Raw genomic sequence first — 22725 nt, 5'->3', positions numbered from 1 at the left:
CGACTGAACTGAACTGAATTTAGGGGTAGAGAGAGGTTTTATTTGTCTTCTGTTTGATTTTATTATTTCCAATCAGTAGAACATGAGTGTGGTTCTATAATCTGTTTACTTTGAGAGGCTTTTTTCCTCATCTAAGACTGTACCACCCTGATCTCATCTGAAAGGTTTTTTTCAATAAGGCAAAAGTGATTTCTATTTATTTCTGTGAAGAAAATTTCCTTTAGAAATTAAAGGATTGGAGAAACAACATTTCAGTTTATGTGGGTTATTACTTCTTATAGAGCAAATCAGTAGAGCTTTAGCCTTTAGCTCTGGAGACTTGACAAAGTAAATATTACAAAATTGTACCTAATGCTCAGTAAACATTTATTTATATAGTAGATATGCCCAAAATAGAACTACTCACTTTATGATTTAATTTTCTCTTTTTTTGTTTTAGCATTTATGACATTAACAGAGAACAGGAGTATGTCAAGAATTCTGGGGGTATACTTGGTGAAAATGAATTAAGACCACCCTCCCAGCTGCATCCCCTCTTAGAGAAGACTGAGACAGGGTTCATATCAGAAAAGAGTGGGTATTAAACAAATGGTCTAAGTTATTGCTGATGAATCCAGAGTTGAACAATGCAGTTTTTAAAATTTTAATTTAGATCATGTAAATGCAAGGACTTTAAAAAAAATTATAATTTCCAGTAGCTGCAAAATTTTTTAAATTATTAGTCCAAAATTGATAGGTAATTAAGTTTTCAAATTGCATCAGAAAATGTATCTGTTCAAGAGAAATTGTCACTCTCTGTATTTCTTTGAAATTATTTATTTTACTTGATTTTAAGTTGAGATATGTTAAATAGTAGAAGTAATACATGCTTATATAAGAAAAATCTAAATTGTAGTAACATATGTAAGGTAAAAGTACAAGGTCTCCTTTTTGTCAGCTCCCCAGTCACCATTGGCATAAACACTGTTAATAACTGTTGGATTTCCTCTCTCTTTCTAGATCTTTTTCTGTATACTTTCAAACACATAATTTTTTTTACCAAAATAACATTATATAATGCATTTATTCCCTCAGTAGTATACAGTAGATATCTCTGTACATTAGTATATACAGATTTACTTTGTTTTTATTTAATAGCTGCAAGGTGTTTCCCTGTTGACGGCAGTTTAGGTTATCTCCAAGGCTTCCCTGGTGGCTCAATTGGTAAAGAATCTGCCTGTAATATGGGATACCTTGGTTTGATCCCCAGGTTGGGAAGATCCCCTGAAGAAGGGAATGGTTACCCACTCCAGTATTCTGGCCTGGAGAATTCCATGGACTGTATAGTCCATGGAGTCGCAAAGAGTCCAACAGGACTGAGCGACTTTCACTTTCACTTAGGTTATCTCCATTGTTTTTCGTGTTACAGGTGCTGGTGTGTGGAACATCCTTGTACGTATCACCGCTGCACTTTGCTAATATTTTTGAAGAATAGATACCCAGGAATGAAATGGTTATTTAGTATGCCCATTTAAGTTTTTGTTACTTCTGACAAATTGTGTTCTGAACAAGTTGTATTTATCTTAAACTGGCAGTCCTTTGATATCTTAAAGGTATCAAAGATACCTTTTCAGATTAGGTGATTAAGGACTTGGCTGTTCCTTCAACAACTATCAAATAACCTACTTAGAGGAGATAAACTATATAGGCATCTAGAGTGGAAATGCTGTTGCTTAATCACAGGCAGGATATGTCCAGGGGAGTTGTAGAAGTGGTTAGTTTCTGTTAGAATTATTGTGACACCTAAGGTGTTGCCATTTGTTCATCTCATTATTTGCTTACAGACCAGATGCTTATAAAATGGAAAACAGATGCTTGTGACATAGCATGAGAAATTGGTTTATAATTTCCTTGTCTCTCTTATTAGAAGTTAGAGAAAGAAATGTCCCTCATGTCAAGTCACTCAGTATCCCTGATGGAGTTTGAGATAGGGGAGATGATTCAGGGCACTGTGAGCAGAGTCCAACTTCTCGTGTCAAGCTTGACCTAACTTTTAAGATAAAATCCACAAATAGCAGAGCTGCTGCTGCTGTTAAGGCATTTCAGTCGTGTCTGACTCTGTGCGACCCCATAGACAGCAGCCTACCAGGCTCCCCTGTCCCTGGGATTCTCCAGGCAAGAACACTAGAGTGGGTTGCCATTTCCTTCTCCAGTGCATGAAAGTGAAAAGTGAAAGTGAAGTCGTGAAGTTGTGCAGTCGTGTCTGACTCTTAGTGACCCCATGGACTGCAGCCTAACAGGCTCCTCCGTCCATGGGATTTTCCAGGCAAGAGAAATGTACCCAAAGCCAGGTGCTACAGTAAAGAGCATTAACTCAGTTTTTACAGCCATTTCAATTGAACTTAAATTTTTTCCATGTGCACTCTGTTTGTCACTTAAGTCTTAGGGGACACTCTTTATACTTTACAATCAGATATTTTTCAAGTTACCCTCTTAGATGTTGTTTAAATTTCTTTGTGGAATAGCCCCCTCTTCTTTCTCTTAATATTCTGATATTCTTGAATGGTTTAAATAAAGCATGTGTATTGCTCAGCAAAAAAGATAAAACTATCCTTTTATTTAGTGCTCCTTGTTTTGTACACTTGTTAGGTGATTAAATGAGAGTGCGTTGTGTGGGCAGAGACTTCTCAATAAACATTCTCATTTATCTCCTTACATAAAGAGCAGGAAACGTACTTTTTTGAGAGTATAATTGAGGTTATTTATTATGAAATCATAAAAGATTCAGGATTTACCATGGTTTTCCATTAAGTTTTCTTTTGATATGCTTTTCCTTCTGTCAACTGTAAAATTATTACTTTTATAACGTATGGCTATTGAGTGCTAACCTAAAAGGGGAAGCATTTTTAGCTGTAAATAGTCTTAGAAATTACAATATGAAAGTACAAAATAAGTGATTTACTTTACTTGTTCTGCCTTGTTTATTTTAAATCATTACCATTAGTCATAGTTTTATTGGGAACTGTTTTCCCCACACTGCGTTAGACAGGTTTTTGGTTTTTTTTTTTTAATTGCATTATTTCTCCCATGTTTCAGTTTATTATTGTGCATTGACACTCAAAATTGGGGAAATATGTAGTTTTTACTACTTCTGAAATTTAAAATCTGTGCCTATCTGTTAACATTGTGTACAATTTAAGATAGTTGGTAATCATAGTTTGTTCATTTCCAGAACTACAAGAACTTTTTTAAGCAAAATCTTTCACAGATATGGAGCCTAAGAGTATACTTAGATTTTTAAAATATAGTCTTTTTAAAAATATTAAATATTAATACTGGGTTCCAAAAATTATGATTTTTAAGGGAATCTTGATTTTCATTTGAGCTAGCAGTACAGATTATTTGTAAAATGAACTTGCAAGTGCGTAGGCTTCCCAGTTTGTTTTGACTTATTAGCTGAACAAAGTCAATAACTTTGAAAAAGTTAAATTTCAATAAATTTGAAAAAGCCAAATTTTTAATTACTGTCATTGGTGTTTTGCTATTTGAAGGACTTTAGAATATCTTTTTTTTTTTTTTTTTTTAATAGCATTGGTATATTGATCCAGTATTCTTGCCTGGAGAATTCCATGGACAGAGGAGCCTGGCAGGCTACAGTCCATGGGGTCACAAAGCAAGTTGGACACGACTGAGTGACTTTCACTTTCACTTCATTATATTAATATTGAAAGAGAGAAGATGAAACTGAGGAAAAATAAAAATAAATGTTTCATCTTTTTCTTCCTTCCTTGCTATTTATAATCTTTTATTTTTTGATTCTAGGAAGTTTTGTTACTAAAAGCATTTTCAAATTACCTTGTGAATTAAAGTGTTAGGACAGTTTAGTACAAATTAATTTTCCTGAAATGTTTGTTTTAATTTCTGTAATAGTTTAGGGTTTTTTTTTAAATCTGTTATTCATAAATTAATTTTATTTGAAAAGCTTATATTCTTTTCAGCTTATGAATTTTAATGTAATTGGCTGAGTTCTGATAAAAGTAGGAAAACCATATTAACATACTTAATTATACTATAAGGTCAAAACTTCCAGTGTTATATACATTACTGTGTTCTCTTTAGAAGTAATCTGTGTGTATCCTTTTCCCCACCTTGGTTAAAGAGAATAGAGGATCCAAATAAAAAGGAGTAAACAAAGCAAATAGTTAAATGTTATGAGACTTCATTAGTCTTAGTTCTCGCTGAGTGAGGATGCGTAAAAAGGACAAAGGCCCAACCAAGAAAATTGCTTGATTGGGTCATTAATTCTCAACTATAGGAAACATGGCTTTCATAGGAGAGGTAGCCTAGCATCTCTCAGATGGTACATGGGTATGGTTTGAAAAAAGCACTTTCAAAAAAAGTAATAAATTTTTATTTTCATAAAATGATGATTTTGTAATATAATCCGTAAGAAGTAAAGTTCAGTAGACATTTCCAGGCTGATGAGGAAGGCTCAGAGAAAAACAATTTCTGATGTGTTTGCTGAGTGTGCAGTTCAGTTCAGTTGCTCAGTCATGTCTGATTCTTTGTGACCCCATGGACTGCAGCACGCCAGGCCTCCCTGTCCAACACCAACTCTCCCAGAGTTTTACTCAAATTCATGTCCATTGAATCGGTGATGGCATCCAGCCATCTTATCCTCTGTCATCCCCTTCTCTTCTTGCCTTCAATCTTTCCCAGGATCAGAGTCTTTTCAAATGAGTCAGCTCTTCGCATCAGGTGGCCAAAGTATTGGAGTTGCAGCTTCAGCATCAGTCCTTCCAGTGAATATTCAGGACTGATTTCCTTTAGGATAGACTTGTTGGATCTCCTTGCTGTTCAAGGGACTCTCAGGAGTCTTCTCCAGCACCACAGTTCGAAAGCATCAATTGTTCTGTGCTCAGCTTTCTTTGTAATCCAACTCTCATAGCCATACATGACTACTGGAAAAACCATAGCCTTGACTAGACGGACCTTTCTTGGCAAAGTAATGTCTCTGCTTTTTAATATACTGTCTAGTTTGGTCATAACTTTTCTTCCAAGGAGCAAGCATCTTTTAATTTCATGGCTGCAGTCACCATCTGCAGTGATTTTGGAGCCCCAAAAAATAAAATCTGTCACTGTTTCCACTGTTTACTCATCTATTTGCCATAAAGTGATGGGATTGGATTCTGTGATTTTAGTTTTCTGAATGTCGAGTTTTAAGCCAACTTTTTCACTCTCTTTTACTTTCATCAAGAGGCTCTTTAGTTCTTTGCTTTCTGCCATAAGTGTGGTATCATCTGTGTATCTGAGGTTATTGATATTTCTCCAGCAATCTTGATTCCAGCTTGTGCTTCATCCAGTCCAGCATTTCTCATGATGTGCTCTGCATATAAGTTAAATAAGCAGGGTGACAGTATACAGCCTTGACATACTCTTTTCCCAATTTGGAACCAGTCTGTTGTTCCTTGTTCAGTTCTATCTGTTGCTTCTTGACCTGCATACAGATTTCTCAGAAGGCAGGTCAGATGGTCTGGTATTCTCATCTCTCGAAGAATTTTCCACAGTTTATGGTGGTCCACACAGTCAAAGGCTTTGGAGTAGTCAATAAAGCAGAAGTAGATGTTTTTCTGAACTCTCTTGCTTTTTCGATGATCCAGCAGATGTTGGCAATTTGATCTCTGGTTCCTCTGCCTTTTCTAAATCCAGGTTGAACATCTGGAAGTTCACAGTTCACATTCTGTTGAAGCCTGGCTTGGAGAATTTTGAGCATTGCTTTACTAGTGTGTGAGATGAGTGCAGTTGTGCGGTAGTTTGAGCATTCTTTGGCATTGCCTTTCTTTGGGATTGGAATGAAAACTGACCTTTTCCAGTCCTGTGGCCACTGCTGAGTTTTTTAAATTTGCTGGCATATTGAGTGCAGCACTTTCACAGCATCATCTTTTAGGATTTGAAATAGCTCAGTTGGAATTCCTTCACCTCCACTAGCTTTCTTCGTAGTGATGCTTCCTAAGGCCCACTTGACTTCACATTCCAGGATGTCTGGCTCTAGGTGAGTGATCATGCCATTGTGATTATCTGGGTCATGAAGATCTTTTTTGTATAGTTCTTCTGTGTATTCTTGCCACCTCTTAATACCTCCTGCTTCTGTCATGTTCATACCATTTTTGTACTTTATTGCGCCCATCTTTGCATGAAATGTTCCCTTGGTGTCTCTAATTTTCTTGAAGAGATCTCTAGTCTTTTCCATTCTATTGTTTTCCTCTATTTCTTTGCATTAATCTCTGAGGAAGCCTTTCTTATCTCTCCTTGCTATTCTCTGGAACTCTGCATTCAGATGGGTATATCTTTCTTTTTCTCCTTTGCCTTTTGCTTCTCTTCTTTTCATAGCTATTTGTAAGGCCTCCTCAGACAACCATTTTGCCTTTTTGCATTTCTTTTTCTTGGGGATCGTCTTGATCCCTGCCTTCTATACAGTGTCACGAACCTCTGTCCATAGTTCTTCAGGCACTCTATCAGATCTGATCCCTTGAATCTATTTGTCACTTCCACTGTATACTCATAAGGGATTTGATTTAGGTCAGACCTGAATGGTCTAGTGGTTTTTCCCTACTTTTCTCAATTTAAGTCTGAATTTGGCAATAAGGAGTTCATGATCTGAGCCACAGTCAGCTCCCGGTCTTGTTTTTGCTGACTGTATAGCTTCTCCATCTTTGGCTGCAAAGAATATAATCAATCTGATTTTGATATTGACCATCTGGTGATGTCCATGTGTAGAGTCTTCTCTTGTGTTGTTGGAAGAGGGTGTTTGCTATGACCTGTGTGTTCTCTTGGCAAAACTCTTTATAGCCTTTGCTCCCTTCATTCTGTACTCCAGGGTCAAGTGAGTATGCAGTAGTAGCCCCTTTCCATGGAACCTCACAGACTTCTCTGTAGATTTGGTGAGCCACTGGGAAGGTTAAGTTTATCAAAATGTGGCCTGCTGCTGCTGCAAAGTCGCTTCAGTTGTGTCTGAGTCTGTGTGACCCCATAGATGGCAGCCCACCAGGCTCCTCTGTCCCTGGGATTCTCCAGGCAAGAACACTGGAGTGAGTGGCCATTTCCTTCTCCAGTGCATGAAAGTGAAAAGTGAAAGTGAAGTCTCTCAGTCTCATCCAACTCCTAGTAACCCCATGGACTGCAGCCTACCAGCCTCTTCCGTCCATGGGATTTTCCAGGCAAGAGTACTGGAGTGGGCTGCCACTGACTTCTCCAAAATGTGGCCTAGATTTACAAAAACTTAGGAACAAGAAGCATTGATCTAAGCAGTCGCTGACCTCCAGCTTGACACTATAGATGCATCTGCTTTTACAGCCTTGATTACAGCACCCAGCTTTAAACCTAAAGGGATTTACTCTTGCATTAAAAGTAATTCGTCCATTGTTATAATCCATTTAGGTTATTTTCATCGAGTATGAGGTCTTTGAAGATAGTCCAGATATGGTGGCCAGAACATAATGGAAATGTCTTTGTTATGCAGGAAGGAAATGAATGACTTGGTCAGTGATATTTAGTGTGCCACTTTCCCCAGCCTTTGGTTATCTTAAACAGTTGCATTATTTTTGTGTTTTACAGTTTTTGAGACAGTATCCTTGAGTTCAGACTCTCTCTTCCAGAGGACAGTTTCAATTCTCCATACTTCTTACTTGGACTCTGCATCTGAGCATGGTTTTCAGTACAGTCAAGTGACTTTGGTGAAAAATGACATTTTCTTAAATGAGGTGAGGTGCTTGGTACACACTGTGTCTGTGGTTAGTTTTATTTTAGTTTTAAAGAAATAGACCTATCATTTTTTATATTTGAGCCTAGTTCTTTTTAGCTATCACATTTTAGCAAGATAAACGATCCTTGGTAATAATCACTTGAAAGGTAATTGTAATGTATTCTAGAGAATAGAAAAATAATAAATTTCATTAGTCTTTTAGCAGGAGGAATTCAGTTGATGCATTTTTTAAAAATTAATTTGCAAGGCAAAATAACATGTTTATAACATTTGATTATTCTCTTTATACAGTACAAAGCTTTTTACCAAGAAAAAAAAGCTAGTAACTATACTCACGAAGAACTTCAAGAAACTTACGGGTTTCTTCTGTTTGAAACTGAAAATCAGGTAAGGAAATTTGGTCTTAGAAAATTAATTTTATCATATTAAGGTACAAAATTAATTATGTCATTAAAGTTAAACATTGATTCTATAAAATTTGTAACATTACCAGTTCATCAGTCTTTTTTAGGTAGCAGTGTAAATGACAATGAAAGCTTCTCATGAAAGAGATTTAATTTCTACAACTTTTTAAGGTTTTCTTTAGTTTTATCTTAAATACATTTGTAAGCTTGTAGTGAGATTTCGATTAATACAAACTTCTTAATATTAATAATGCCTTTTAATGGAGTGAATGGATATTTTTCCATTCTGGATCATTGTTTACATAGATATCTTCTATTTCTCGTGGAAGTTTCTTCAAGTTTAAATTACATGGTTTTGGGGATAAGATGAACACTTTCAGCATTCTAGTTACTTGGAATTGTTTCATGCTGTTTTGAAAATTGAACATATATATTGTTGCTTATACCTAAATTGTGGAGAAAAAAAACTGCTGTGTGCAGGTATGTCTCCAAAGACACTTCTAGATACACTTTCATCAGTGCCAGAGATCTGTGATCCAGCTTAAAGTAATTCACAGGTAGTATTTTGGTTGGGATCATGATTTTTAAAGAATGGGGGTAGATTTGCTAAAGGATAGTTAACATTAGCATGTACCTTATGGTTACATAGTAATACCAGAGAGTTTATTTACTTAGTTGTTGACTTCCAAATAAGATGTTAAGGGTTCATACTTTAAAAAAAATAAAGGTCATCGGGGGGTAAGGCATTTTCAAATTTAGTGATTCCCAAGCTGTAATCGTAAAAGAAATCTTCAGGAGAGGACTAATCTGTGAGCTTGTTTAATTTGGTTTTGCCAGTGACATTTTCATTAGCAGAAATGGTAAAATTTCATGAAAAAGTTTAAACTGTTAATATTAACTGAAACACAATTGCCTTATAGAAACTTGCTTTGTGCCATGAATGCATATAGTGTACAGATTCTGTATTGAAAGTTTGTATGTAAATTATAGTTATTTCATTGACTCCAAAACATGGTATAAGCAAAGTCCGAACTTTTGTTTAAGGCGAAGTTGGTATGTCAGCATGGACTCTGTGTGGGCAGCAGTGCTATCACCACTCTGGGAGACCCAGCAAAAGGTACGGTCTATAAGGAAGGAGAATTTCTTTTACAAGGTGAAGTGGAATTTAGTTAGTTACATAAGAGTCTGTATTAAAAGCTAGTTTCATTGATGATAAATAATCTTTGGAATCAGAACTTTAGATATATACATGAGCTTTGAATCTAAGAACGTAAGGCTTTCTAATAGAGTTCTCTTTAAGATGATTGGACTAGAAGATATCTTTCAGATATCTTTCAAGAGGTCAGTGCTATCATCTGGGGCTAAGGAGGCTTTCCTCCTAACTATCATTATGGCAGTAGGAATAGAGAATAGATGGTACTGACCGAAGATGGCAACTGTGGGATATGAGGAGTAGAGAAAGGAAATAATCAAATATAAAGTGTTAAATTTACACTGCATTGATATTATCAATAGAGGAGAGATTTTAGATAGGCTGATGAGTTACAGGAGAAAGGTAGTCTTATCATTGAGGTTAGAATTTTTCCTTCAATGTATATTTATTATTTTTGAAATGAAAAGAATCATGTACAAAGAGCAGCACAATAAGACACATGCTGTATTGGAAGTGTGCACAGTATTCTAAAGAAGCAACCAACATGTCTTGGGAAATGAACAGAAAACCTTGCAATATCTTATACTGATAATGTGTCTTTCACAAGCCAAACAAATGCAATGTATGGCCTTGTTTGGATTGTGATCTAAGCAAACCATCTGTAAAAATATTTATAAGGCAAGTGGGGAATCTGAACTTTGGCTGAATATTTGATGATAGTGAAGTATTATTATTATGAGATATGATAAAGGTATAACAATAATGCTAGGAAAAAAGAACCCTTATCTTTTAGGTAAACATACTGGTATGCTTGTGGGTGAAATGATATGAAGTTTGGGATTTTTACAGGTGAATATAAAATAAAAACAGTGGTCATGAGTTAATGACTACTGAAATTGGGTAATGAAAAAAAAAAAAGAATGTGCTTTAGCCCTCATTTCTTTAAGATTCACTTTCTTCATCTGTAAATAAATAAAACTATCTTCTAGATTTGTTGTGAGGATTATGAGACTATGAAAAGTGCTTAGCATGGAGCTTACACCTAGTAAGCTCACAGTAAATGAACACTTATTCCAGTAAGCTGTTTGAGAAACAGTAGGTCATCTTAAGTGTTCTGGAAGCTATCCTGCTGGTGGTGAAAACATTTGGAAGAGGGATGAGGACTAGAGGTTGCGGCTCAAGGTGGCAGAGGGTACATGTTAGTTGAAGCCAAAGATATTGTTACATGGGGCAGCACAGATGGTGAAGAACAGAACTTTTATTTAGATGGTATGGGACCAAGGGATGGGGACATGGGGCAAGGACAGGAAGAGGAAGAGCTGAGAGCAGTCCAGTGAATGAAGAATCTGGAGGTGGAGTCTCACAAGAAACAGAAGGTGTCCGGAGGGGTGTTAGCAGTGTCAGATGCTGTAGAAGTTGGAGATCAGGGGTGAGAAAGACTATGGGGCTTCATGGCTAGGTTCTTGCTGGCCCTTTGTAATAACAGCTTTATTGAGATAAAATTCACCATACAATTCACCCATTTGAAGTATACAGTTCAGTGTTTTTTTTAGCGCATTCAGAGTTGTGCAACAGTCAGCACGGTCAGTTTTAGACTGTTTTCATCAGTTACCTCCCCTCTCACCAGCCTTGGTAACCACTGCTTTCCTTTTTGCACCTGTGGATTGACCTATTCCAGACATTCCATATAAATGGAATCATATCTGACCTTTTGTGAGTAACTGTTTTTTTACTTAGTGTTTTTGAGATTCTCTATGTTGTTGCATGTACTTGATTCACTTTTTGACTGAATAATATTCCATTGTACCACTTTTTCTTTATCCATTCAGCAGTTGGTAGACATTTCGTTTCTACTTTTTAGCTATTATTAAAAAAAGCTAGTATGTATATTCTTGTACATATGGTCTTTATGTGGACAAGTATTTTCATTTTTGCTGGGTTATACCTAGGAGTGGAATTGCTGGCTTAATATGGTAACTCTGTGTGTAGGAAATGTTTTTAAACTTCTCTTCAGCTCTCCTAAAGGACATGAAAGAGGATAAGTTCACAACTCAAATAACAGTTTACATGAAACCTTTTTTTCTTTTCCCCTATTCTTCCTTAACACCTCCTTCTTTTCATTATGAAAAATGCTAATGTAGAAAAAAGCAGCATGGTATGATATACCCATCACCTACATTTACCAGATAATGTTTTGCATTAATTCTCTTCATTTGTCTAAAAATATTTTTTTTTCCTGAAAAATGTGGAAGTGAGTTACAAGCAAATGCCTCAGCTTATACCTCTAAAAATCAAGGCCATTTTTCTGTGTGACAGTTGCATGAGTTTATTGTTGATGTTTTGAGAGCCTGGTTTCAGTAGGCGGTGGAGTAGAGGCTGCATTATTCCTACAAATACACATTCTTCTTCTTCACATGCTGGGGGTGATGATAAGAAAGCACTACTGGATATGTATGTTTATAGTTTTTGGCTCAAGTAAAATAATGAAATATATGAAAGTAAGCCTTTATATTACTATAGTATATTACAGTTTTAAAGGTTTATGGGTCTTTTTAAATCTTCCTGAAAACCTGTGATTTCTAACCCACACCCATCCTCTCACTACTCAGTCATGTGCTTAGGAGTAGTAGTAAGTGAAGAACTTGGAATTGGAATCCAGTCTTCTGACAACATGTCTATAACTCGGTTCATTCTATCTGTGTTCTCACCGCTGTCTTTTCTATTTCACAAGCAATGCCTCAGTTCAGGAATATCCCTGAAATGGGTTCTTTCCTCTGTTTTCTCACTGCTGCTTCTGTGTAGGGATCATCCTCTCCTGCCTCAACCTACAGGAGTCTCTCCCCGCTTGAGACTCAACTTCTCTTTTAAACAGCAATGGTCTGTAATGGGGCTGCAGTGGTAAACAAAAAATATCTAACCTCTGCTGACTAGAATTCACAGTCCAGTAGGACATGCTGCTTAAAGACAGGGATCTTGTTCTGTTTCCCTTTGTATCACTGCTGCCTGGCACAGACCTGTTGTTTAGTAAACCTCAGCACACATTCTTAAATAAGAACATTTACTGAGATTTTCTGGAAAAAATAACTTGAGAATCAGATTACCACAGGCCTTTTCACTGAAAGATTGCATGGAAAATAAAAGAGACTTTTCCAAAATTGTAATACATTCATCCCTTTTCAGTTACTGTACCCAAATAGAAAATTGGTTGTCAAACTGATATATTTTATCTTAGCTCTGATGTTTCCATACCTGTAGAATATCTCAAATAGATTTTAAAAGGTAAGCATTTTCAAAATAGTTTTTTAAAGTTACCTTTTATTTGTCCCTTGTGTCATCTTGTTCAGTTTAAGTAACCCATGTGTAAACAGCCTTTTTAAAGTGTAAATTAATCTATTTTTATACTTTTATAGGTGTGTACATTTCCAAATACTCAGACTATCTTCACGCAAGACCTTGGTATCATGGGAAGTCTGGTTATGTTGTAATTTTTAATCTAATTAAGGTAAAGCCTAAATTTGCTTCTGTGTAATTTTTTTTAATGAAAGTTTATCAGTCTTTGATCATTTTTTTGCAGATCATTTGCTAAACATAGTCCTTGCCAAAGACAGTTATGGAGAAGGCAGTGTCACCCCACTCCAGTACTCTTGCCTGGAAAATCCCATGGACGGAGGAGCCTGGAAGGCTGCAGTCCATGGGGTCACTGAGGGTCGGGCACGATTGAGCGACTTCACTTTCACTTTTCACTTTCCTGCATTGGAGAAGGAAATGACAACCCACTCCAGTGTTCTTGCCTGGAGAATCCCAGGGACGGGGCAGCCTGGTGGGCTGCCATCTGTGGGGTCGCACAGAGTTGGACACGACTGACGTGACTTAGCAGCCAGAGACAGCTGTTTAGAATCAGAAAAAATAACTGCTCCCTTTGCTTTCCTTTAAGGATAAAGCTTTTTTTTTACTATTTTAATAGATGATCTGTGAATTTTTTTTCTTAAAGCTTCAAAATAATACAGCTATAAGAGATGAATTTGGAAAGCAGCATTCTGGTTTAAATTGTCAAAATGAGAAATCTTTATGCATTTTTGTATCCTAAAACATTGAGATCTTGTTCATAGCTTCATGTGATACCTATAACTAATAATCTCAGAAATTTTTTAGTTCCCTTAAATAATGCAGTATAAGTGAATCACACAATTAGCATTTTCACTCAAATAGTAGGAAAACTAATTTTAGAGGTCGGGGGATTCTTTGAGGACATATTCTGTGGTCTTGTTTTGTTTGTGCTTTTGTTTTAGCATTCCTACTAAGTTCTTCGGTTATAAACCTAACACTACTGATTTTTTAAGAGTGTGAGTTCTCCATATTCCAAAATTTGTCCCCAAGAACTGAAGGGAAGGTAGCATTTATTGGCTCCCAGCTGCTGCTTCCCCCTTTAACATTTCCCTCTCCTGCTCTGTGATAAGTACTGTAGTTCTGCTGCAGCCCACATGCCTGTCAGTTCAGATATCAAGTTTTTTATGTCAGATTGTGCCTCGCCATTGGTTTCACGCCCCTACCCTGTCTGGCGGACCCTGCTGTTTAGTTTTGAGTTTCTGGCTATGTGCTCTCAGTCCTCCTTACTTCACTGCTCAGAAGCCAGCCCTGCCCAGTTTGATGGGGAGACGATGCAGGTTCTGACTGCTCACTGGAGCACCACTCATGTGATTAGTCTTCTGAGTATTGTCCTTGGTGGTCCAAGTGCTGAAGAGGAGGGACCTTAACAGCAAGCATATATATATATTTAAATAGTGCATCTTGTAAACATAAAAATAAAAGTTGCCTATTATTTTGTACCTCATTTTGGTACCTGTTTGGTGAATTTTCATTTTTTTCATGTTATGTCATTATGTTATTCAAGATAGCTTTTAAAATCATTGTATGACCTTTTATTGCATGATAAACTAACTCAACAGTTCTCTTTTTCCTTTTTCTGGGAGATACGTACCCCTTAATGAAGAGATTCCATAGTGAAAAACATTGTCAGCTGTTGAGTAATCAGGGCTATTGGCCTGTGAAGTGCTTTACTGGGCTTTTGTTCCTTGCTGGTTTACTGGGTGCTGCTGGAAAGGAGTATCTTGGTCTCTAATTTACAATTTACAGAGAAGGCAGTAGCACCCCACTCCAGTACTCTTGCCTGGAAAAATCCCATGGATGGAGGAGCCTGGTGGGCTGCAGTCCATGGGGTCGCGAAGAGTCGGACATGACTAAGCAACTTCACTTTCACTTTTCATTTGCATGCATTAGAGAAGGAAATGGCAACCCACTCGTGTTTTTGCCTGGAAAAATCCCAGGGACGGGGGACCCTGGTAGGCTGCTGTCTATGGGGTCGCACAGAGTCAGACACGATTGAAGTGACTTAGCAGCAGCAGCAGCAATTTACAGTTTATAATTTAATACTTCAGTTTGGAACTCATCTTTTGACATTTTAGTTTTTTTCATCTTTTATGATATAGTCTGAATATATTCAATATATATATTCAATATATATTGAATAGCGAGTCTGTTTGGTGGACTATGTAATTTCTCTTTTAAAGAAATAAAGTTAAGTTAAAGTGTTAGTCAATTGTGTCCAACTCTTCGCGACCCCATGGACTATAACCCACCAGGCTCCTCTGTCCATGAAATTTCCCAGGCAAGAATACTGGAGTGGGTTGCCATTTCCTTCTCTAGTTGAAAGGAATGGTTCTCCTAAATTGGGCTAATTCGTGTACTTCTTTAATACTATGAAAAAAGCTGTGGATGTTTGCCTAAGAAAGATGCCAAATTATATCAGAGTTTGTGAAAAAAACAAAAAACTTGAAGGGCTAAATACAAATGTAATGGGGTTCATGGATAATTAAAACTATTGTTGGTCTTAAGATAATTTTTTAAGAGCCATAGTTCTTAACACAGTGTACTGTTAGTCAAAACACATCCCCATCTTTATTTAGACTATTTTAAAATAAATCCTAGAGTAAAATTGTTCCTATTTGAAGATATTTGATTAGTCTTAATATTTTCATTCTAGGGAAAAGTCAAGTTTGTGTCTGAGAATTATACAGCTAACTATACTAGCCCATCTTCTGGCTATGATTGCCATGTGGCTGCAAATACTAACAAGATTTCTCACAAGACAAGTCATTTTCGCACCTTTGAACTGAGTCAGGTATAGTCACCTGGGAATAAATCATTTGCAAGATACTTTTCTGAATCTAATGAGTTAAATTTGGAGGTTGGGTAGGGTTGAAATAAACTTGATACATGAGGAATTCTGTAGTGCTATCCTCATAATACTTCTCTTCTTTCAGTATTACCTCTATGAACTTTCAGGCAGCACTGTTACTGAGCGACCCAGACAGATCTGTCCTTACCTGATTGTAGCTTTTCAGTACAGGGAACCTAAAAAGATGGCAGCACCAGCCCATGATCATAAAAGCATGTAAGTAATTATGTGCATACTTTGTTTTACTGGATTTGTTTTCTTTGCTCTTATAAAAATGCTTCTTTTTCCCCCCCCAGACTTGAACTCAGAGAAAATGGTAAGAAATTATTTAATTGTTTTTTTTTTTAGTTTTTTCTTTAAGTAAATGTTTTGTTCAAAAATAAAATAATCAGTTTCTTTCTTAACCTCATTTCTTACAGTTCTCATCTCTCCATGGAAAGGGAAATTAATTATACAAGGCTGTCTGCTGTGTGATATAACTCTTTGGTCTTCCTATGGTACAGCAGTTCCAAAACAACTGTAAGTGTTGAATTAATGCCCTTTACTAATGCTTCTCTAAGTTTTCAGTTCTCATTTTGAGGTCCTGCTTGTTGGCACTGGTATGAAATATACCAGCTATACTTGGTTTTAGGTTATTCTTCAGGAGATGTATAGAGTACAGGGCCGTGACACAAGAGACCTAAATTCAAATCTAAATCTGACCTTTGCTTTGGAATAAGTTAGTTTTATTGTTGCTCAGTTGCTAAGCTGTGTCTGACTCTGTAACCCCATGGACTGTAGCAAGCCAGGCTTCCCTGTCCTTCACTATCTCCTGGAATTTGCTCAGACTCACGTCCATTGAGTCAGTGATTCCATCCAACCATCTCATCCTCTATTGTCCCCTTCTCCTCCTGCCCTCAATCTTTCCCAGCATCAGGGTCTTTTCCAATGAGTTGGCTCTTTATATCAGGTGGCCACAGTATTGGAGCTTCAGCATCAGTCCTTCCAATGAATATTCAGGGTTGATTTCCTTGAGGATTGACTGGTTTGATCTCCTTGCTATCCAAGGAAGTCTCAAGAGTCTTCTCCAACACTGTAGTTGAAAAGCATCAGTTCTTTGGTGCTCAGCCTTCATTATGGTCCAGCTCTCACGTCTATATATGACTGCTAAAAAAAACATAGCTTTGGCTATATGGACCTTTGTTGGCAAAGTGAAGTCCCTACTTTTTAGTTTTATAAACTTTGATAAATCACTTTAAAATTTTTAGCATCTTAATCCATTTGTGGAAAAATAAACTCTCAGGCTAAATTAATTTACTTAATGCTAGAAGTTTGACTTTCTGTGAGAAACAAATTGTACTTGCCTAGATAACAGATGCAGATTATAGCCACTTAATTCTATTATAGTTTTTATTAAGATATGCAGAATCTAATTTTCACATGATTTTCCTAAGGTAGTATTAGAGGAGCTGTTACATGTATTTATATGATAATGAATTACAGTATTTTTTCCCTGGGTATCTTGTGATACTTCTTTGTTTAATCTATTTAGTTTGCCCCCAAACCCCTTGAAAGTTAGATATGCTTTAACTGAAATAGAAAGTGAAAGTGTTCTATTAGAAATAATTTTCTTTTTATTGGCTCTTTTTAGAAGTTTTATGTTTGTTTGTTTATTTAGATTGCATGAGCCTTCATTGCTTTGTGCAACTTTCTCTAGTTATGGTGAGCAGGGGGCTACTCTCTAGTTGCAGTACTGGGACATCTCATAGTGGTGGCTTCTCTCGTTCAGCAGCACAGGCTTTAGGAGTGCAGGCTTCAGGAGCTGCAGCACACAGGCTCAGTAGTTGTACAGAGTACAACTAGTAAGTGTAGAAGCCACTCTAGTGTTCTTGCCTGGAGAATCCCAAGGACAGGGGAGCCTGGTAGGCTGCCGTCTATAGGGTTGCACAGAGTCGGACACGACAAGCGAGTTAGCAGCAGCAGCAGTAAGTGTAGAAAGAGTGATGAAATTAGGAAATCACATTTTGGCAACATCATAATGATCAATGGAGGCTTGATAAAGTAGGTGGAAGTTTGATGGAATTTACATATTTCACAAAGGAAAAAACACAGACCTTATAATAGAAGAAGCTGCACGTGGCATTTTAACTCAGTTCAGTTCAGTTCAGTTGCTCAGTCGTGTCCGACTCTTTGCAACCCTATGAACCGCAGCACGCCAGGCCGCCCTGTCCATCACCAACTCCAGGAGTCTACTCAAACTCAAGTCCATCAAGTCGGTGATGCCATCCAGCCATCTCATACTCTGTCGTCCCCTTCTCCTCCTGCCCTCAATCCCTCCCAGCATCAGGGTGTTTTCCACTGAGTCAGCTATTCGCATGAGGTGGCCAAAGTTTTGGAGTTTCAGCTTTAGCATCAGTCCTTCCAATGAACACCCAGGACTGATATCCTTTAGAATAGACTGGTTGGATCACCTTGCAGTCCAAGGGACTCTCAAGAGTCTTCTCCAACACCACAGTTCAAAAGCATCAATTATTCAGCGCTGAGCTTTTTTCACGGTCCAACTCTGAGATCTGTACATGACCACTGGAAAAACCATAGCCTTGACTAGACAGACCTTTCTTGGCAAAGTAATATCTCTGTTTTTTAATATGCTGTCTAGGTTGGTCATAACTTTCCTTCCAAGGAGTAAGCGTCTTTTAATTTCATGGCTGCAGTCACCATCTGCAGTGATTTTGGAGCCCCAAAAAATAAAGTCTCACACTGTTTCCACTGTTTCCCCATCTATTTCCCATGAAGTGATGGGACCAGATGCCCTGATCTTAGTTTTCTGAATGTTGAGCTTTAAGCCAACTTTTCACTCTCCTCTTTCTCTTTCAGCAAGAGGCTTTTGAGTTCCTCTTCACTTTCTGCCATAAGGGTGGTGTCATCTGCATATCTGAGGTTATTGATATTTCTCCCGGCAATCTTGATTCCAGCTTGTGCTTCTTCCAGCCCAGCTTTTCTCATGATGTACTCTGCATATAAGTTAAATAAGCAGGGTGACAATATACAGCCTTGACGTACTCCTTTTCCTATTTGGAACCAGTCTGTTGTTCCATGTCCAGTTCTAACTGTTGCTTCCTGACCTGCATACAGGTTTCTCAAGAGGCAGGTCAGCTGGTCTGGTATTCCCATCTCTTCCAGAATTTTCCACAGTTTATTGTGATCCACACAGTTAAAGGCTTTGGCATAGTCAATAAAGCAGAAATAGATGTTTTTCTGAAACTCTCTTGCTTTTTCGATGATCCAGCGGATGCTGGCAATTTGATCTCTGGTTCCTCTGCCTTTTCTAAAACCAGCTTGAACATCTGGAAGTTTACGGTTCATGTATTGCTGAAGCCTGGCTTGGAGAATTTTGAGCATTACTTTACTAGCATGTGAGATGAGTGCAATTGTGTGGTAGTTTGAGCATTCTTTGGCATTGCCTTTCTTTGGGATTGGAATGAAAATTGACCTTTTCTAGTCCTGTGACCACTGCTGAGTTTTCCAAATCTGCTGGCATATTAAGTGCAGCACTTTCACAGCATCATCTTTCAGGATTTGAAATAGCTCAACTGGAATTCCATCACCTTCACTAGTTTTGTTCCTAGTGATGCTTCCTAAGGCCCACTTGACTTTACATTCCAGGATGTCTGGCTCTAGGTGAGTGATCACACCATTGTGATTATCTGGGTCATGAGGATCTTTTTTGTACCATTCTTCTGTGTCTTCTGTGTATTCTTGCCACCTTTTCTTAATATCTTCTGCTTCTGTTAGGTCCATACCATTTCTGTCCTTTAATGTGCCCATCTTTGCATGAAATATTCCCGTGTTATCTCTAATTTTCTTGAAGAGATCTCTAGTCTTTCCCATTCTATTGTTTTGCTTTGTTTCTTTGCATTGATCACTAAGGAAGGCTTTCTTATCTCTCCTTGCTATTCTTTGGAACTCTGCATTCAAGTGGGAATATCTTTCCTTTTCTCCTTTGCTTTTCACTTCTCTTCTTTTTACACCTATTTGTAAGACCTTCTCAGACAGCCATTTTGCTTTTTTGCATTTCTTTTCCATGGGGATGGTCTTGATCCTTGTCTCCTGTACAATGTCACGAACCTCGGTCCATAGTTCATCAGGCACTGTATCAGATCTAGTCCCTTAAATCTATTTCTCACTTCCACTGTATAATCATAAGGGATTTGATTTAGGTCATACCTGAATGGTCTAGTGGTTTTCCCTACTTTCTTCAGTCTGAATTCGGCAATAAGGAGTTCATGATCTGAGCCACAGTCAGCTCCCGGTCTTGTTTCTGCTGACTGTAAAGAGCTTCTCCATCTTTGGCTGCAAAGAATATAATCAATTTGATTTCGGTGTTGACCATCTGGTGATGTCCACGTGTATTCTCTTGTGTTGTTGGAAGAGGGTGTTTGCTGTGACCAGTGCATTTTCTTGGCAAAACTCTATTAGTCTTTGCCCTGCTTCATTCCATATTCCAAGGCCAAATTTGCCTGTTACTCCAGGTGTTTCTTGACTTCCTACTTTTGCATTCCAGTCCCCTATGATGAAAAGGACATCTGTTTTTTGCATGTTAGTTCTAAAATGTCTTGTAGGTCTTCATAGAACCATTCAACTTCAGCTTCTTCAGCATTACTGGTTGGAGCATAAGCTTGGTTTACTGTGATATTGAATGGTTTGCCTTGGAAATGAACAGAGATCGTTCTGTCATTTTTCAGATTGCATCCAAGTACTGCATTTCGGACTCTCTTGTTGACTATGATGGCTACTGCATTTCTTCTAAGGGATTCTTGCCCACAGTAGTAGATATAATGGTCATCTGAGTTAAATTCACCCATTCCAGTCCATTTTAGTTCGCTGATTCCTAGAATGTTGACGTTCACTCTTGCCATCTCCTGTTTGACCACTTCCAATTTGCCTTGATTCATGGACCTGACATTCCAGGTTCCTATGCAATATTGCTCTTTACAGCATCAGACTTTGCTTCTATCACCAGTCACATCCACAACTGGGTATTGTTTTTGCTTTGGCTCCATCCCTTCACTCTTTCTGGAGTTATTTCTCCACTGATCTCCAGTAGCATATTGGGCACCTACTGACCTGGGGAGTTCCTCTTTCAGTATCCTACCATTTTGCCTTTTCATACTGTTCATGGGGTTCTCAAGGCAAGAATACTGAAGTGGTTTGCCATTCCCTTCTCCAGTGGACCACATTCTGTCAGACCGTTCCACCAAGACCCGTCCGTCTTGGGTGGCCCCACAGGGCATGGCTTAGTTTCATTGAGTTAGGCTGTGGTCTGTGTGATCAGATTGACTAGTTTTCTGTGATTATGGTTTGAGTATGTCTGCCCTCTGATGCCCTCTTGCAACACCTACCATCTTACTTGGGTTTCTCTTACCTTGGACGTGGGGTATCTCCTCACGGCTGCCCCTCCTGACCTTGAACGTGGAGTAGCTCCTCTCAGCCCTCCTGCACCTGCGCAGCCACCGCTCCTTGGACGTGGGGTTGCTCCTCTCGGCTGCTGCCCCTGACCTCGGGCGCATTTTAACTCAGTGGATAAGGTAACATCACCAGGAAAGAAATAAACATCAGGAGCTTCCTGACATGACGCACAGAGAATGACATGATGCACAGAGAATAACACGATATCATGTCTGTGGTGTTCCTGCCAGTCTAATCAGGAGGAAACATCAGACATGCCCAGATTGAGGGATAGTCTGCAAAGTAAATGGCCTGTATTATTCAGAAATATCAAGGTCAGTGAAGATGAAGACTGTTGCAGGTTGAAGGAGATGAGAGAGACATAAGTGTCGTGTGTCATGCTGGATTGGATTCTGAACCAGAAAAAAGCAGTGCCTTCTCTTGTTACCAGGTACCTTAGTGAGTGCTGTAGATTAAAGAACTGTACTGTATCGTTGATGTCTTGAGTTTGCTAATTGTTTTGTGGTTATATCAGTTCAGTCAGTTCAATCGCTCAGTCGTGTCTGACTCTTCACGACTCCATGGACTACAGCACGCAAGGCTTCCCTGTCCATTACCAACTCCCAGAGCTGGTCCATTGAGTCGGTGATGCCACCCAACCATCTCATCCTCTGTTGTCCCCTTCTCCCTCCGCCTTCAGTCTTTCCCAGCATCAGGGTCTTGCCCAGTAAATAAGTTCTTCGCATCAGGTGGCCAAAATATTGGAGCTTCAGCTTCAGTCCTTCCAATGAATATTCAGGACTGATTTCCTTTAGGATGGACTAGTTGGATCTCTTTGCAGTCCAAGGGATTCCCAACAGTCTTCTCCAGCACCATAATTCAAAAGCATCAATTTTCGGTGGTGCTCAGCTTTCTTTATAGTCCAACTCTCACATCCATACATGACTACTGGAAAAACCATACTTGATGGACCTTTGTTGGCTAAGTAATATCTCTGCTTTTTAATATGTTGTCTAGGTTGGTCATAGCTTTTCTTCCAAGGAGCAAGCATCTTTTAATTTCATGGCTGCAGTCAACATCTGCAGTGATTTTGGAGCCCAAAAAAATAAAGTCTGACATTGTTTCCCCGTCTATTTGCCATGAAGTGATGGGACCAGATTCCATGATCTTAGTTTTCTGAATGTCAAGTTTTAAGACAACTTTTTCACTCTCCTCTTTCACTTTCATCAAGAGGCTCTTTAGTTCTTCTTTGCTTTCTGCCATAAGGGTGGTGTCATCTGTGTATCTGAGGTTATTGATATTTCTCCCGGCAGTCTTGATTTCAGCTTGGGATTCATTCATCCTGGCATTTTGCATGATGAACACTGCATATAAGTTAAATAAGCAGGGTGACAATATACAGCCTTGACGTACTCCTTTCCCAATTTGGAACCAGTCTATTGTTCCTTGTCCAGTTCTAACTGTTGCTTCTTGACCTGCATACAGATTTCTCAGGAGGCAGGTAAGGTGGTCTGGTATTCCCAGCTCTTTAAGAATTTTCCACAGTTTGTTGTGTTCCACACAGTCAAAGGCTTTGGCATAGTCAATAAAGCAGAAATAGATGTTTTTCTGAAACTCTCTTGCTTTTCAATGATGCAACGGATGTTGGCAATTTGTTCTCTGGTTCCTCTGCCTTTTTTAAATCCAACTTGAACATTTGGAACTTCTCAGTTCACATACTATTGAATGATTCACATACCAATCTCACTTGGAGAATTTTGAGCAT

At 38.2% G+C, this 22725-nt stretch overlaps 1 protein-coding gene across 7 annotated transcripts in view; it reads left to right on the top strand.

The window, feature by feature from the left end:
• Positions 1–22725, top strand: part of TASOR2 (transcription activation suppressor family member 2) — a 65948-nt gene that overhangs the window by 16540 nt on the left and 26683 nt on the right. For 6 of the 7 annotated variants that reach the window (XM_019973284.2, XM_019973288.2, XM_019973283.2 and 3 more), the window contains 9 exons: positions 440–573; positions 7594–7739; positions 8033–8128; positions 9190–9262; positions 12709–12800; positions 15339–15476; positions 15619–15749; positions 15830–15849; positions 15953–16052. In XM_019973284.2, the coding sequence (XP_019828843.1) occupies positions 440–573; positions 7594–7739; positions 8033–8128; positions 9190–9262; positions 12709–12800; positions 15339–15476; positions 15619–15749; positions 15830–15849; positions 15953–16052 (930 nt within the window). The remainder of the gene's footprint in view (positions 1–439; positions 574–7593; positions 7740–8032; positions 8129–9189; positions 9263–12708; positions 12801–15338; positions 15477–15618; positions 15750–15829; positions 15850–15952; positions 16053–22725) is intronic. The other variant, XM_019973286.2, reaches the window with a different exon arrangement.

The sequence above is a fragment of the Bos indicus genome, chromosome 13 (assembly GCF_029378745.1).
Source record: "Bos indicus isolate NIAB-ARS_2022 breed Sahiwal x Tharparkar chromosome 13, NIAB-ARS_B.indTharparkar_mat_pri_1.0, whole genome shotgun sequence".
Lineage (NCBI taxonomy): Eukaryota > Metazoa > Chordata > Mammalia > Artiodactyla > Bovidae > Bos > Bos indicus.
The sequence above is the reverse complement of the archived record's forward strand: the minus strand, read 5'-3'. Positions and strand labels throughout refer to the sequence as shown.